Source organism: Staurois parvus, unplaced genomic scaffold (assembly GCF_062004578.1).
Source record: "Staurois parvus isolate SC_StPar_1 unplaced genomic scaffold, SC_StPar_1.0 ptg000145l, whole genome shotgun sequence".
Taxonomy (NCBI): domain Eukaryota; kingdom Metazoa; phylum Chordata; class Amphibia; order Anura; family Ranidae; genus Staurois; species Staurois parvus.
The window spans coordinates 15,764,769-15,780,117 of NW_028317941.1; the positions used below are offsets into that span (position 1 = coordinate 15,764,769).

Below are 15,349 nucleotides of genomic sequence, written 5' to 3' on the forward strand. Positions count from 1 at the left end.
CCTGTCTCTAGACCGGCTACCGAGCCACTCTCCTCGCCACTACTTCTTCGCCTGGCTGCTGAAGAGGCGGATGTCTCCCCCCGTTCCTGACCGCCCTCTGTTAGCTCTTCCTCACTATACTGGATGACACCGGGAGCACTGGTCTCTGGCTGCGAATAGTGCTGCCTCGACCCCTTCCTCTGCTGCCACGTCTGCTCGCTCCTAAAACATTGCCTCCTCTGCCACTCCTCTGCATGTTGTCTGACATACTCTTTAATGTAACGATTCTGTGTCTGGCCCCGAGTAACGATTCTGTGTCTGGCCCCGAGTAACGATTCTGTGTCTGGCCCCGAGTAACGATTCTGTGTCTGGCCCCGAGTAACGATTCTGTGTCTGGCCCCGAGTAACGATTCTGTGTCTGGCCCCGAGTAACGTTTCTGTTTCTGTGGCCCTAAGTAACGTTTCTGTGGCCCTAAGTAACGTTTCTGTGGCCCTAAGTAACGTTTCTGTGGCCCTAAGTAACGTTTCTGTGGCCCTAAGTAACGTTTCTGTGGCCCTAAGTAACGTTTCTGTGGCCCTAAGTAACGTTTCTGTGGCCCTAAGTAACGTTTCTGTGGCCCTAAGTAACGTTTCTGTGGCCCTAAGTAACGTTTCTGTGGCCCTCAGTAACAAATCTGTGGCCCTCAGTAACAAATCTGTGGCCCTCAGTAACAAATCTGTGGCCCTCAGTAACAAATCTGTGGCCCTCAGTAACAAATCTGTGGCCCTCAGTAACAAATCTGTGGCCCTCAGTAACAAATCTGTGGCCCTCAGTAACAATTCTGTGTGTGGCCCTAAGTAACGATTCTGTGGCCCTAAGTAACGATTCTGTGGCCCTAAGTAATGATTCTGTGGCCCTCAGTAACAATTCTGTCTGTCCCTGAGTAACAATTCTGTGTCCCTAACTAACGATTCTGTGGCCCTAACTAACAATTCTGTGGCCCTAACTAACAATTCTGTGGCCCTAACTAATGATTCTGTGGCCCTAACTAATGATTCTGTGGCCCTAACTAATGATTCTGTGGCCCTAAGTAAACGTTTCTGTGGCCCTATGTTACGTTTCTGTGGCCCTAAGTAACGATTCTGTGGCCCTAAGTAACGATTCTGTGGCCCTAAGTAACGATTCTGTGGCCCTAAGTAACGATTCTGTGGCCCTAAGTAACGATTCTGTGGCCCTAAGTAACGATTCTGTGGCCCTAAGTAACGATTCTGTGGCCCTAAGTAACGATTCTGTGGCCCTAAGTAACGATTCTGTGGCCCTAAGTAACGATTCTCTGTCCCTAACTCTCTCCCTGCATACAGCCAGGTCTGCCTCTGTTGAATGACTGGAGGCAAATGGAGAATTCTAAAATGGCCGCTATTTATAGCTCGACCATTACACTGTGCTGGCTGGCTGGCTGCTGATTGGCTAATGCGATCACATGTCATGAATGAATGCATTATGGGTCAGCGCGCCTTGTCTGCGCTCCTTCCCAGACATCCCCGCTCCGTCGCCATTTTAGGAAAAATTTCGATTCGCGCATCCGAAGTCTGCTTATTTTCAGATTCGACGCGAATCGAAATTTTCCTAATATTCGAAACGAATTCCACTTCGCCTACTTCGATTCGCTCATCTCTAGTTAGGATCCCTCAAGCTATCGGGAATGCCTCTAGAGGAGCCTTTTTCAATCTCTTTACTCCCAAAGGAACCCTTTAAATCATTTTTGCAGGTCTTAGGAAAACATGCTAAAACAGAGGCGGCAGAATGCTAAAAAGATCATAGTGTCATGCAGCTGGCTCTGCTAAGTGGCCATAGAACTGTGCAGAAATCATTAAATGGGAGGTCAATTAGCCAAAGCTCAAGAAACCCCTAGATCTTCTGGAGGAACCCTAGGGTTCCACAGAACCCTGGTTAAAAATGACTGGCACCCACGCTTACTGCTTGGAAGGCTTTAGTCAACAACGCTTCTCCCTTTTACAAGTCCACCTATGCAAAAAGGGGTGTACCTACCAAGTTTGATAAAGTCTAGGGGGTGGTGGATTAGTTCCGCATCTACAATTTTTTCTTAGTAGCTCTCCTGGTTGTGTTTTAGATTGAGATGCGATACCCATATTTTTCATCAATTGACTTCTGTAAATGTCTACGGTATATTGATTGTAATTATCTCTGAATCCTTGACCTTTTCACACATTTAGAGATGGTGTTGGACTCTCCTTTCAGACATCCTGAGTTTCCTTGAGGACTAATCTTTTTCTGTGGAACTGTATGGCATATATCCTGTATTTTAGCTAGTGTAACATAAATGGGGATGGAGCCTAAAGTGCAGAGGAAGGTCTCTCTTACAGCTTTATCTCAGGAGTCCTGGTAAAGAAACAGGGAGCGCCAAAGCACAGAATGGTATGAGTGCATAATAAAACGTCTGCTTGTGGATGCTGATGTGCGTTTAGGTTTGCAGGAGCAGCTGGCAGGAGATGGAGACAGGCAGGGCTCAGCTGGTTCAGGAGCTTGTGGATGCTGATGTGCATTTAGATTTGCAGGAGCAGCTGGCAGAAGAGCAGGAGATGAGGACAGGCAGGGCTCAACTGGTTCAGGTGCAGGGAGAAGGATAAAGGCAAGGTCAGACCGGGTTGGCAACTAGCAGTCATATCAGGAATAAATGGCAGGCAGAAGAATAGTCAGGAGTCAAGCCAGGGGTCAGTACAGGCAGCGTTTATCAGTGAGTCAGGAGCAGATCAGGTCAGCAACAGAAGAGAAATACAGGAACAGATGCACGGATGCTAGAAAACGTAGTATACCAAACGGCAGTGATACAAGGAACTAGTGCAGTTTAAATAGCCCACCTGGCACCAATGTGCCCTCACGCTTGTGCACCCGCAAAATGGCCACAAGCAGGGCTTACAGGAATCCTGTACTTGCACACAACTATGCATATTACCTGACATTGCCCCCTCCTTACAGGCAGCCTTCAGATGCCCAACTGGGCATGCTTTTTCAGGATGCCTACAGAAGAATGCTCAAATCAGTTTTTTGGCATCTACATTAGTCTCTGGTTCCCAAGAGTGCTTTTCTGCCCCATACCCTTTCCATTTGATCAAGTATTGTACCCGGTTTCTTCCTCCCTAGATTCCTCCTCTCCATCAATTACTGGTTCAGGTGGATCTGTGTTGCGACCTGGAAAAGGTTCTGGGACCACGGTTTTCAGCAGGGATACATAAACCTTGAAAGAATCTGACAGTAAAGGTTCATAAGAGACATTGATTCTTTTGTTGACAGGAAAAGGCCCCGCGAACCTAGGTCCCAACTTCTTCATGGGACAAGCCAACCTGAGATTAGCTGTGGATAACCAAACCCATTCTCCAGGTTCAAGAATTAGTTCACCTCTTCATTTTCTGTCAAAAACCCTTTTATTGTCCTCCTGTGGTTTAGCTATAGTTTCTCACAAGATCTCGTTGTTCTGCTGGAAGACATTCAAGGTCTCTTGGACACCTGGAATTGCAGACTCAGGTATCTTATTGTATAGGAAAGATGGATGAAACCCGTAATTTGCAAAGAACGAAGACTGCTTGGTTGCAGAATGTATAGCATTGTTATAGGCAAACTCGTCCAGGGGCAATAAAAGATACCCAATCATCTTGGAAAGAAAGATGTAACGCAGCGAATATACTGTACCAGAGTTTGATTTGTTCTCTCACAGTCTGCCCATTGGTCTTTGGGTGTTATGCAGAAGTAATTGAGAGTTTAAATATATAGGTTGCCATAGAGCGCTTCACAGAATCTGGACTCCACAATCCGAGACAATGTTGGTAGGAGTACCATGAAGCCGCACTGTCTCCTTAACAAAGAGCCTGGCCTGGCTGTAGTACCCTTCATGGACAGAAAGTGAGCCAGCTTGAAAAATCGATTGACCACAACAAAGAGAGTATCCTCCAGAAGGAAGTTCCACAATGAAATACATAGAAATCATCTTCCATAGTCTATTGGGAATTGGAAGGAACCTGAAGAAACTCCAAGCCTGGTTCCTGCTGCTTTTATTACAGTTGACACAGGAACTCACATATGTCTTACAGTCCTTAACCAGATCAGACCACCAGAACAGACCTTGGACCAAGTTAGTAGTCTTATGCATAACAAAGTGACCCGCTAGTAGGTGGTCGTGGCACAGTTCCAGGACCACCAAACAGACTCCTTCAGGCACAAAGATCTTGTCTTCACACAACAGCAATCCCTCCTTGGCTGAAAGAGGAACTTCTGAAGGTGGTGTGGCTCCTACATTTGCCCACTTAATCTGAGCGATGAGCAACAATAAAAAATTCCCAGCCTACAGGACGGTGACTGAAGAGTTTCTTTGGGTCATCAAACATGCGTGACAGGGCATACAGTTTAATGTTCTTAGACCCGGGTCTGTAAGTGATGTGGAACAAAAATCTGAAGAAAAACAGTGCCCGGCGGGCCAGACGGGTTCTTGGTCCCTTGTGAACATTTTTGGCCATGTTCGAGGAACACAGCCGGTGACATATCTTGCCACAGCGCAGCCCTGCGGGCACGTGCAAATCGCAATCCGGGAAGGATGTCATACAACTTTCATTGAGTTGGTTGAACAGTAATGTTGTAATTCATAATCAATTTGCGTGCAGTGCACCACCTTTGTCTCTTATGAATGGAGCTCCAGCAGAGAGAAGCCGCGTAATCCCGGAGATCAGGAATGTAGAAATGATCATTTCTACATTCCTGATCTCCGGGAATTACAACATTATTGTTCAAGCAACTCAATGAAAGTTTCCATTGTAAAGCAGGATTGGATGGTGAGGTGTGTACATTCGTACAATCGCGGCTGGAAGTGGGCTAGGAAGGCACCGTGGGCCCTAGAGGTGTTGCCAGAGCGGTGGAGTGCAGGAAGAGGTCTGGCTAAAGCTCCGGTCATTTCAGTCTTATTGGCAAAGGGATCTGCAGGAGATCGTCTCAATACTATAACGCTGGTTGGCCCTTGAGGTCATTGCAAGGAGGTGAGGGGGCACTCAGACCATTTTGGGATTTTATGGCACGTATGACACATTCACGTGTATGAAGAGTTTTTCACCTGTGTGCACAAAGTGGACTGATTCATCACCCCTTAGTCATGGATTAAGTGCGGGTCACCTTGGCACCAGTGATTGATATATGTTATCATATATTATATTATCATTTAATGAGGGTGTTTTATTCACCTATGATGTTGTGATTACTTTATTTGCATGTATTTTCTGAGTTTATTTAGTGCTGGCTGTATGTAATATTAGCGCTGCACCATTTAGATCATATTTTATTGTTTTGTGTATGGTACATAGTAGGTGCTAGCAGCTTTTTATCAATTAGAGCAATCTAAGCGCAGGTGCTTTTTTACATTAACACAATGAACACATGCCAGGGTAATTAGAGTCTCAACTCCATTAATACTCCATACTCCACCATATCATGAAAAGAGAAGAACAAAAAACCGGCTGCAATGGTGTATTACCCAAGGTAAATTGATTTATTGCTTAAAGTATTGCACTTACAATGTTAAAAACAAACACAAGCCCATATAGCACATATCTGTGACCAGCAGATACCGCATGGTGCTCTCACCATCTCTGGAACTGTCAGACAGAACGCCTTCACGTCACTTCCGGTTACGGATCTATGTCACTTCCGGTCTGCCGTACCGTCACACCCCGACGCTTACGCCTCTGAAGACCAGCAGAAATGTGTGCCTTGCTTGTTTGTTTGCGTAATTGGAGCAATGATAGCAGAAAACCCCTTGATGAACTTCTGATAGAAGTCTGCAAACCTGATGAAGCACTGAATTCCTTTTTTTATCTGTTGGGGCAGACCAAGATGGCAGATACCTTTTGTAGACCCATCTTGATCCCATCTGAAGAGATGATTAACCCCAGGAACTGAATTGTGTGTTGCTCAAATTCACATTTTTTTGGTTTGGTATACAACCAGTGTTGGAGCTGGCCCAGGACCTTTTTAACATGAACACAGTGGAGTTCCAAAGAAATGGAAAAGATCAGTATATGATCAAGGTAGACTAACAAAAATGTCCAGAAAGTCCTTGAAAATGTCATTGACAAAGTATTGGAAAGTGGCTGGCGCATTGCACAGCACAAAGGGCATCACCAGGTATTCAAAATGGCCAAACTGTGTGCAGAAGGCCGTCTTGTTTTCATCCCCCTCCCTAATTTTTACAAGGTTATAGGCCCCCGCAAATCCAATTTGGATCCCGCAAATCCAATTTTGATTGCGGCAGATCTGAGCCTCTGGCACAGTTCAAGGGATTAAGGGAAGGGTGTATTGGTTCTCTACTGAAATTTTATTTAACTCTCTATAGTCCACACATGGCCAGAGGGAATGTTTTTTTTTTCTTCATAAAAGAAAATCCCTGCTCTGGAAGGAGAAATAGATGTCTGAATGAATCCTTTGCTGAAGCTGAGCCTGTCATCCAGGTATTCTTTCAAAGCTTCAATCTGACCAAATAGAATGTTTGCCCCAGGTAATAGTCCAACGGGGCAATCATAGGATCTGTGAGGTGACAGAGTGTCAGCTCCTTTTTTGTTGAACATATCTAGGAACTCATGATACACTTCAAAAACCATTAGACGAAGTTCATTGTCAGAGTCTATACACAGCAGGGATGAGGTCTGAACTGAACATCTCGAAAGGCAATGCTTCTGGCAATAGGAGGAATGAAAGACCACTTCCCCTGTCACCCATTTGATACAGGGATTATGTGCCTGTAGCCATGGCATACCCAGGATGACAGGGTACAGGAATGACAAGATGGCATCCAGGCGCAACAGTTCTTTGTGGGCCAAGAAAGAAGTAGTAACTGGTAGAGGCATGGTTTCTTGTGTTACAGACCCAGACTTAATACTGGACCCATCAACAAGATAAACAGAGAGTTCTTGGGCCTTGGATTGAAGGAGAATCTGGTGCTGGGCAACAAAAGACAGGTCTATGAAGCAGCTGCAGGCCCCTGAATCAATAATAGGGGACGCTGGAAGGACCCTTTTGGGAAGCTGAAAAGAAATGGGAAGAGTTACTTGAGCCAGTGCAGACAGTGCAGATAGTTTACTGGTAGAAGAGATAGACAGGCACTTGCAGAGTTTTGTCAGGCAATTCCTCATGTAGTGGCCCATGTCTTTCAGTCGCCACTGCTGACGTTCTTTTGGTGTATGTGAGGGACTCAGGAGGCCCAACTGTATAGTTGCAGCTGAGGGTGCTGGAGTAGCTGAAGATGGCACCTTGGGCAGCATCTGCATGGGATTAGCTTGGCCAGTGGATCTCTTAATCCGACACTCTAAATCGCCTGTCAATCTGCATTGAAAAATCAATCAGTCCTTCAAAATTAGCTTGGCACCCCTTCCATGGCCAGTTCATCCTTTAGGGGCTCAGAGAATCCCAAGTGAAATTGATAATGCAGGGCAGGGTCATTCCAGCAGGTATCAGAACTCAAGCGTCTGAATTCAGTCACATAGTTCTCAACCGATCTGCAGCCTTGCCGGAGAGAATGGAGAGCTGCCTCTGTAGAAGCTGAATGTTGCAGGTCATCGTATAGTTGGTCCATGGTGTCAAAGAACCTCTCTTAAGGGTAGACAACATGACATCTTTTCTCTCCTGGAGACGAAATGCCCAGGTCTAAGGTTCTCCTTGTAGTAGAGAGAGAACACATCCCACCTTGGTGGTTTCCAGTGAGAAGGTGCGGGCTACAACGCAAAATATAGCTGACGTGTTGGAGTGCACAAGGCTTAGTCCGATCACTGGAAAATCTTTCTGGTGTGGAAACCCCTGGCTCAGGAGAAAGCATCATGGCTTTAGGAGGTGCGAGAACAGAGGCCTGGGATGCAGAAGGTGCTGATAAAGAGACTGTGCAGGTTGTACAAGCAGAAGGTGCAGGCAGGGATTGGAGATGGCTGTTGAGCTCTGTATATCCCTCTTGCAGATTCTTGACAGCCTGAGTCAGTGCAGAAATGTGCTGGCAGATCTCATCAAGTGGGCAGACCCCTCTTTTGGGCTCCGACATGGCTGTTTGGTACTGTAATGTACCTGGTGATGGAGCATGAAGTGCAGAGGAAGGTCTCTCTACAGTTCTGGCTAAGGAGCCCTGGTAAAGTAACAAGGAGCGCCAGAGAACAGAGTAACATGCGTGCCTGATAAGACTTCTGCACTGGTGGATGCATAAACAGTAGGCAGAAGAGTAGTCAGGTGCCAAACCAGGGGTTGGTGTGGGCAGTGTTCAGGCAGAGTCAAGAGCAAATCAGGTCAGCAACAGAAGTGCAATAGAGGAACAGATACACAGATGCTAGGAAATGTAGTAGACCAAATGGCACTGACACAAGTAACCAGTGCTGTTTAAATAGCCCACCTGGTTCCAATGCACCTGCACGCTTGAGAACCCGCTAAACCACCAAGAGCAGGGCTTACAGGAATCTTTCACTTCCGCATAAGTATGCAAGTTCCCTCACAGCTAGCCAGTTCCCTGACAGCATGCTCTCCTAGTCAGAGGTGAAGATTAGCACTTGGGCCTGGCAGTACTAGGGTCGTTGGTTTGAATCTCAACCACGGCACCACCTTCCTGCTGGTAGGTGAATTGACTCCTGTCTAAATTGGCCCTACTGTGTGTATGTAAGAATGTAAGTTAGGAACCTTAGATTGTATGCCCCTTGAGGGTTAGGGACTGATGTGAATGTACAATATATAAGTAAAGCGCTGCGTAAATTGAGGGCTCTATATATGTACCTGTAATTAATAATAAATAAACCATTTTCAAAACTCTTAAAAAAATGTAACAAATGAAAGGATGACTTCTCTAGGAAAAGTCAAATAGCTAGTTAAATCAGGCCCAAAATAAATTCATTATTTTGATGAGGATGTGTTAGAATTGCTGGTAGGCTCATTCTTTGACACTGAACACAAGTTTTCAAAAAAAAAAATCAACAGTAACTCTATAACACATAGATCTATTTAACCATTGCACTTTGAATGTCTTGGTTGTTAAAAAAAAAAAAATTATATATATATCTGCTTTGGGTAAAACTACAAATAAAAGTTCCATAAATAGAGTGTGTGTGTGTGTGTGTGTGTGTGTGTGTGTGTGTGTGTGTGTGTGTGTGTGTGTGTGTGTGTGTGTGTGTGTGTGTGGAGGGGGTGGGGGGTAAAGATAAGCTAAGTCATCACAGAGAAAGAACATTTTGAAAGGTGAGTCAACTAATACATCCATGAAACTTTCATTTATGTTCTGAAAAAACATAAGGGTTAAGTACAAGTCTTTAGAGCATAAATTGGAGGTAATTCTTTAGCTATCATTTTTACTTATTACATTTATGCTGACATTGCCAAATTATCAATAAAATAATGAAATTCTGGTGGGGTTTGTTCTTGACACTCAGTAGTACATAGATCTTGAATGACTTCAACATTAAAAAAACAAGCTCAGCTAAATGTGACTAGCTGTACCATGACCAGGATAAATGAGAATTTTCCAAGACATGCTGTATTTATCTTGGCAACTTCCATAATTTAATTTATTACACTAAGCCTTAATTTGCTCCTACACAGACTGAACAAACACATTTTTTTGATCAGTAAAATGCTGCAAACTGACTTTTGTCGGTAACACATAACCATTACAGAGTAAATTGTAACAAAACTGTTTGTTAGTGAGCCTTCCTATTCACAGCGATGAGCCAATAGCAAGGAGTTGGGTTGTAACTGTAAGCCTCCAGTTTCTTGAAGTAGACATGCCTAATACAGCATCCTGGGAATCTCAGGCTGGATAGAATTGGGGGTATTTAAACCCCTTTCAACTTATTTTTTGTTGTCTGTGTCACTTCCTGTCCTTCAGATACAACAATTAGTAATAAAAAATATCCATAAAATTAAAATTCCCAGCTGTCACCAGAACATCTGTCTCCATTGTAAGATTCACCCTCACTTCTTGTTCTGGTGACAACTGTAAAATCTGGAATTTTCCATTATTTTTATCATCACCAGGACAAAAAGAGAGGGTGAATTACCCAGCAAGGACACATATAACAAAAAACTGACAGGGGTACCAATGCTTCCCTATGCAATCCAAAGCTAAAAAAGTAGACTTTAGGCTAACATTAGGTTACATGCAAGCAAAACCCTTGTGCTTTGGATATATGCACACAAAGATATCGAATATAGGTAAAATAACTATTCTGAAACCATTCTTCTACTGTGAAAACTGTGAGGTTAGTGAAGAAAGGCATAACAAGGCCTGCATTTTACACAATATATCTACCATGTAGCTTTCCTCCTGCTTAGAAATCATCTAGTTTGGAGTGGAGACAATATTTTTCTCATGATAGTGCTGGCCTCCCTATTATACATGAGAACCAGAATTACAATACACAGAGTAGGGATTTATCTGTCAGCACTCATTACACAAACCCCAAAACAAATGTGAACAAAAATATAATTTTATTAGTAAAGAAAAGAAATCCTTTCTGTACAAAATGGTATAAAACACCCTCCATTTTGTGGATAATGTGAGTACCATATCCCATCTTTTAACAGAAAGGATTGATTTATGAACTAATACAATTATTATTTGTATAAATACATGGTTTTGGGTATGTGTGCTGACATAACCCCTACTGTCTGTACAATTTCATTTCCTCATTATTACACTGATGTTGAAGATGAACCTGCACAGAAGTTTGATTGTGTTTAAAACATTACAAAACTAGAAAACGTTTACTTACTTTCTAGGATCTCATAGGCGTATGGTGCTTGTCTGTTCCTGCAGATAGGATTAAATGGAGTAGTACTTGCATTAGTTGTAGGAATTTCTGTTACACTCATTTTGTTGTCCACTTGATTAGGTAAATCAGGTTTCTTTTGTTGTTTCTTGTTGCTACCAGCCTGGGATTTCTTCTGACTGACCTTACAGAGCTCTAGTAGCTAAGGAATCAGACTGCAAAACAATACAATACAGCTCTACTTTTTTTCTCTCCCCAGGGGCAGCCGGTATACTTTAAAAACAACACATTTTATAATACACTAATGAAAAGATTTTTGAAGCCAAGCTGTATTCTTCATCTGCTCTTGTAGACTTCTTATAGTCAGCAGCACGTCTTAAAGCCAAGGCAGGTTCAGCTAAACATCAACCAAAGGATATAAAACAGGTTGTTAATTAGTGATCCAAGTGCTTCATGGTGTTAAGGAAGAATCTATGCTGACTCAATTTAATATAGCAGATAGGCGGAGACACTTTGCATACAGCTCCAGAGAGACTTTAATTATGTTTACTTTCTTTGCTAATGGTTACAAGAAAACAAACCATAACCATATCTAGAAATTTAGAAATATGTTTTGATTAAAAAAAAAAAAGAAAAAAAAAAAGGCATGTAATTCTAACATAATTCATACCAATTCGGATGTGTGTTTCAGGGGGACCTAAAAATATGCAACAAATGCAAAAAATGTGGTGCAAGGTCTCCCCTAAAAATTCACACCAGACCCCTATCTGCTCATGCAGCCTGGCTGGCCAGAGTAGGGGGAGGGGGAACAGTATGCACCTTCTTCTGAACCATAATAGGTCTCATTCCTTCAACATGGGGTGTACCCCTGGAAAAGTACTTTGTCCTCATGTTGATTAGAATAAGGGTACATACCTCTACTCATTTGCAAAAAATATATAAAGTGTAAACAAAAACAAACAAAAAATATCTTCCAGTGATATAGATCTATGTGAATCACAATGTCTCCTGGGCTGCCGAAAAAAAAGGATCTGATCTTAAAGACTGCTTGACTGCTAAAACCCACATGGGAGTTCCCTATACCAGGCCCTTCAGGCCTAAAGGTCCAAGGATGACCCCACGCAGAAAAAAAAAGATAATGAAGCTCCCTGTAAATTCTATACTAGACCCTTTGAGTCAGTTATGGATTTTAAGGGGGTACCTCATGCAAAAATCAAGAAGAAAAAAGCGAATGGTACCTCCTAAAAATACATCCCAGACCTCCTCCGAGCATTCAGCCAGCAAGCAAGAAAATGGGGGGACAAGCATACAGCCTCACCTCTGAACCATTCCAGGCCAAATCCCCTTAACATGGGGCAAGGTACCATGTTGAGAGATACAAGAACCTCTTCCACACACCCCTGGCTGGGTTGTTATGGGGATCTGCAGTAGGAAGCTTATGGGAATCTGGAAGCGCAGAGGCACCTTTGGACAACAGCATTGTCAGTCTGGGGGGAGGGGAGTGCTAGATGTACTAGCAGATTTATACTTCAATATTTTTATTGAGAATTGGTTTACAGTGGTATGCATAGGAGCAATAACATTTCCGCCCACATGGTGAAATGGTGAGAATAAACAGTCATAGAACATATAAGCATATATATAAAAACCAGCATTCTCACCAGGTAGCAAACGTTCCAGCAGACGATGGACAAGGGCATTGCCAGAGAAATTAACCACCAATATAAAACCCCAATTCAAAAGAAAAAAAGTTAAGAATAGGGAGATTGAAAGAAAAGATCTAGGATAAGACAAGATGGAGAGAAGAAAAGAAAAAGGAAAGACAAAAAAAAAGAGGGGGGGGGGGAAGAGGGAGAAAATGAGAGCGTCAGCTGCGGCGTTGTTAAGCAATGGAGATATATTTCATCCATTGTTCCCACATTCCCTCAAATCTAGATTCATCATTATTGACAATGCTAGTTAACTTATCATTTACCATTATCCAATTAAGTTTTGTTTAACCCCGTCTAGCGGAATCAATGATTGTCTCCAACTTCTAGCTATGGTAATACATGCCGCCAGTAAGAGGTAATGAATTAGTATAGTTGATTTTTTGGGAACGGTAGTAGGTAGCAGATGAAATAAGGCCACTTCCGGTGTTCTACGAATATTAATTCCTGTAACCGAGTAGATAAAATTAAACATTCGGATCCAAAATCTATTCACTACCAGACATTTCCACCAAATATGGAACATAGTTCCCTCTTGTCTGCAGTGCCGGAAGCAATTAGATGGATACTGAAGGACATATTTTAGCGAGGCGCGTAGGAACCAAGTACCAACGAAGTAGCGTTTTGTAATTGGATTCAATAAGAGCAGTATTAAATTGATATCTTTGATAGAGAATGGGCCGCAGTCTGCCAAGTTTCCAGATCTAAGGAGCTATTCAAGTCCCTTTCCCATTGAGTCATATAGGATAATTTAGTGAGAGGATCGACAAGGGAAGCATAGACAATGGACAAACGACCCCTCATCAACCCAGTTGCCCCACAGGAGACTTCTAAAGGAGTGAGTGTACAAGGTTCCCCGATTAATTTAAGTTTGCTAGAGATAAATGAGATAATTTGATAATAGCAAAACAATTCTCCGGGAGGCATCTGTTACTGCGTCAGAAAATACTGGAGAGAACGAGGACGAAGTCCATCCAGGAAGTCTCCAATATGCAGCAAACCCTTATTCAACCACCATTGAAATACTGATGGTGACATCCCAGGAATAAACTCAGGATTATAAAAAACTGGAGCTAATGGAGTATGTGGGGAGAAGAAAGGTTTGCAAGCCCGCCATCTGTCCCAAACCATCAACGAATAGGACAGCGTAGGACACAAAATAGGAGGACGTAAGCGACTGGGGAGCCACATAAGAGCACCAATAGCATAAGGATGGCAGGATAAGGCCTCAATGGCAACCCACTGGGGGACATAACCCCTGGCTGTAGTACAAGTTAACTGTGCTATCTGAGCAGCATGAAAATAAGCTAGGAGATTAGGAAATCCCAAACCGCCATGCTTCTTTAGGGAAAAGAGAGTTGACCTGTTGACCCTAGGACGCTTTCCCCTCCAAATATATCTAAAGACTGCAGCCTGTAATAGCAGTTCCCGTTTGGGAATCATGATCGGTAATGTCCTAAAGTAGTACAATAGGCGCAGTAAAAAAGTCATTTTAATAGAGTGGATTCTACCAAACCAGGAAAGTGGGAGATTTTGCCATTCTAGTAAATCAGATTTAAGTCACTTGAAGAGTGGAAGATAATTGGTCTTGTACAAGGATGAAAAAGATTTTGTGAGGTGAATCCCCAAATAGGGGAGAGAACGAGGGGCCCACTGGAAATCAAAATTGTCCTGAAGGTAACGAACCTCCGAGTCAGGCAACAAAATATTTAAGGCAATTGTTTTAGAGGAATTAAGAGTAAGACCGGAGGCCTCTGAGAAACGATGAAACAGGTGAAGGAGACCGGATAAAGAAGTGCGAGGATCAGATATGTACATAAGGACATCATCAGCAAATAGAGCGCATTTATGATCCCGCTGACCACAGCGGATGCCCGAAATAGTGGGATCAGAGCGATCGCAAGTGGTTCCATTGCCAGAGCGAATAATAGTGGAGAGAGAGGACAACCCTGTCTAGTACCACGCCCTATCGACAGGGAGGCTGACTTATAACCACGAATGGAAACTTGAGCTGAAGAATTAGAATAGAGGGCCCATAGCAAGGTCGTGAAAGAATGGCCAAACCCAAACCTATCTAACATCTGAAATAGGTAGTCCCACGATAGACTGTCAAACGCTTTATGAATATCCAACGATAACAATAAAATTTCCCTCTGTGAAGATTTGTCCCAATTAGAATGTACGACTGACAGCAAAGCTAAAGTCCGGCGAATTTGGTCTGATGTTTGTCGACCGCTGATAAATTCTGACTGATCATCATGAACATACAGTGCTAGGAATTTATGGAGGCGTAAGGCCAAAATTTTAGTGAGAATCTTTAGATCACAATTAATTAATGAGATGGGCTGGTAATTGGAAACTATAGAAACATCTATGAGGGGTTTGGGGATGACACTAATGAAAGCCTTAGTTTCGTCGGGGGGCACCAGTCCCCCATCTCGTAGATAATTAAAATATTGAACCATATGGGGAACCAGGATATCAGGGAAAACTTTGTAATAATTGTGAGGAAGACCATCCGGTCCTGGGGATTTATAAGGAGCAAGAGATTTCAAAGCATCCCTAATCTCTTCATTACGTTTCTGGATAGTGGTCGGAGAAACATCAGCGAAAATTTGTATCTTATGAACTTCAAAATCCAAATCCGGAGTCTCTCTGCTATACTTCATTACCGCTTCCTTGACCTGGAAAAAATGAGGCTTTACGATGATATCTCTAGGAGGCCCGCCTTGTCTAGGGGGAATCAGCGCTCTGTGGATACGATCGATTTCAGTATGGAGATCATCAATATCAGGTATTGCAGATCGCATGAGGGTGTGTGCGCAGCTAGTGAGATCTTTAACCGATTCAGGGAGACCTTGAATGCGGAAATTATAGTGCCTAGCCCGATTCTC

General features: G+C 43.2%; 1 protein-coding gene across 1 annotated transcript in view; it reads right to left on the bottom strand.

Annotated features, from left to right (window-relative positions):
• The window catches only part of LOC149464942 (organic solute transporter subunit alpha-like), a 51,005-nt gene extending 39,806 nt beyond the window's left edge, over positions 1–11,199 (bottom strand). The window contains exon 1 of the mRNA XM_089673897.1: positions 10,750–11,199. Coding sequence (XP_089530023.1) covers positions 10,750–10,849 — 100 coding nt within the window. The 5' untranslated portion in view covers positions 10,850–11,199. The remainder of the gene's footprint in view (positions 1–10,749) is intronic.
• Between the last annotated feature and the right edge of the window lie 4,150 nt (positions 11,200–15,349).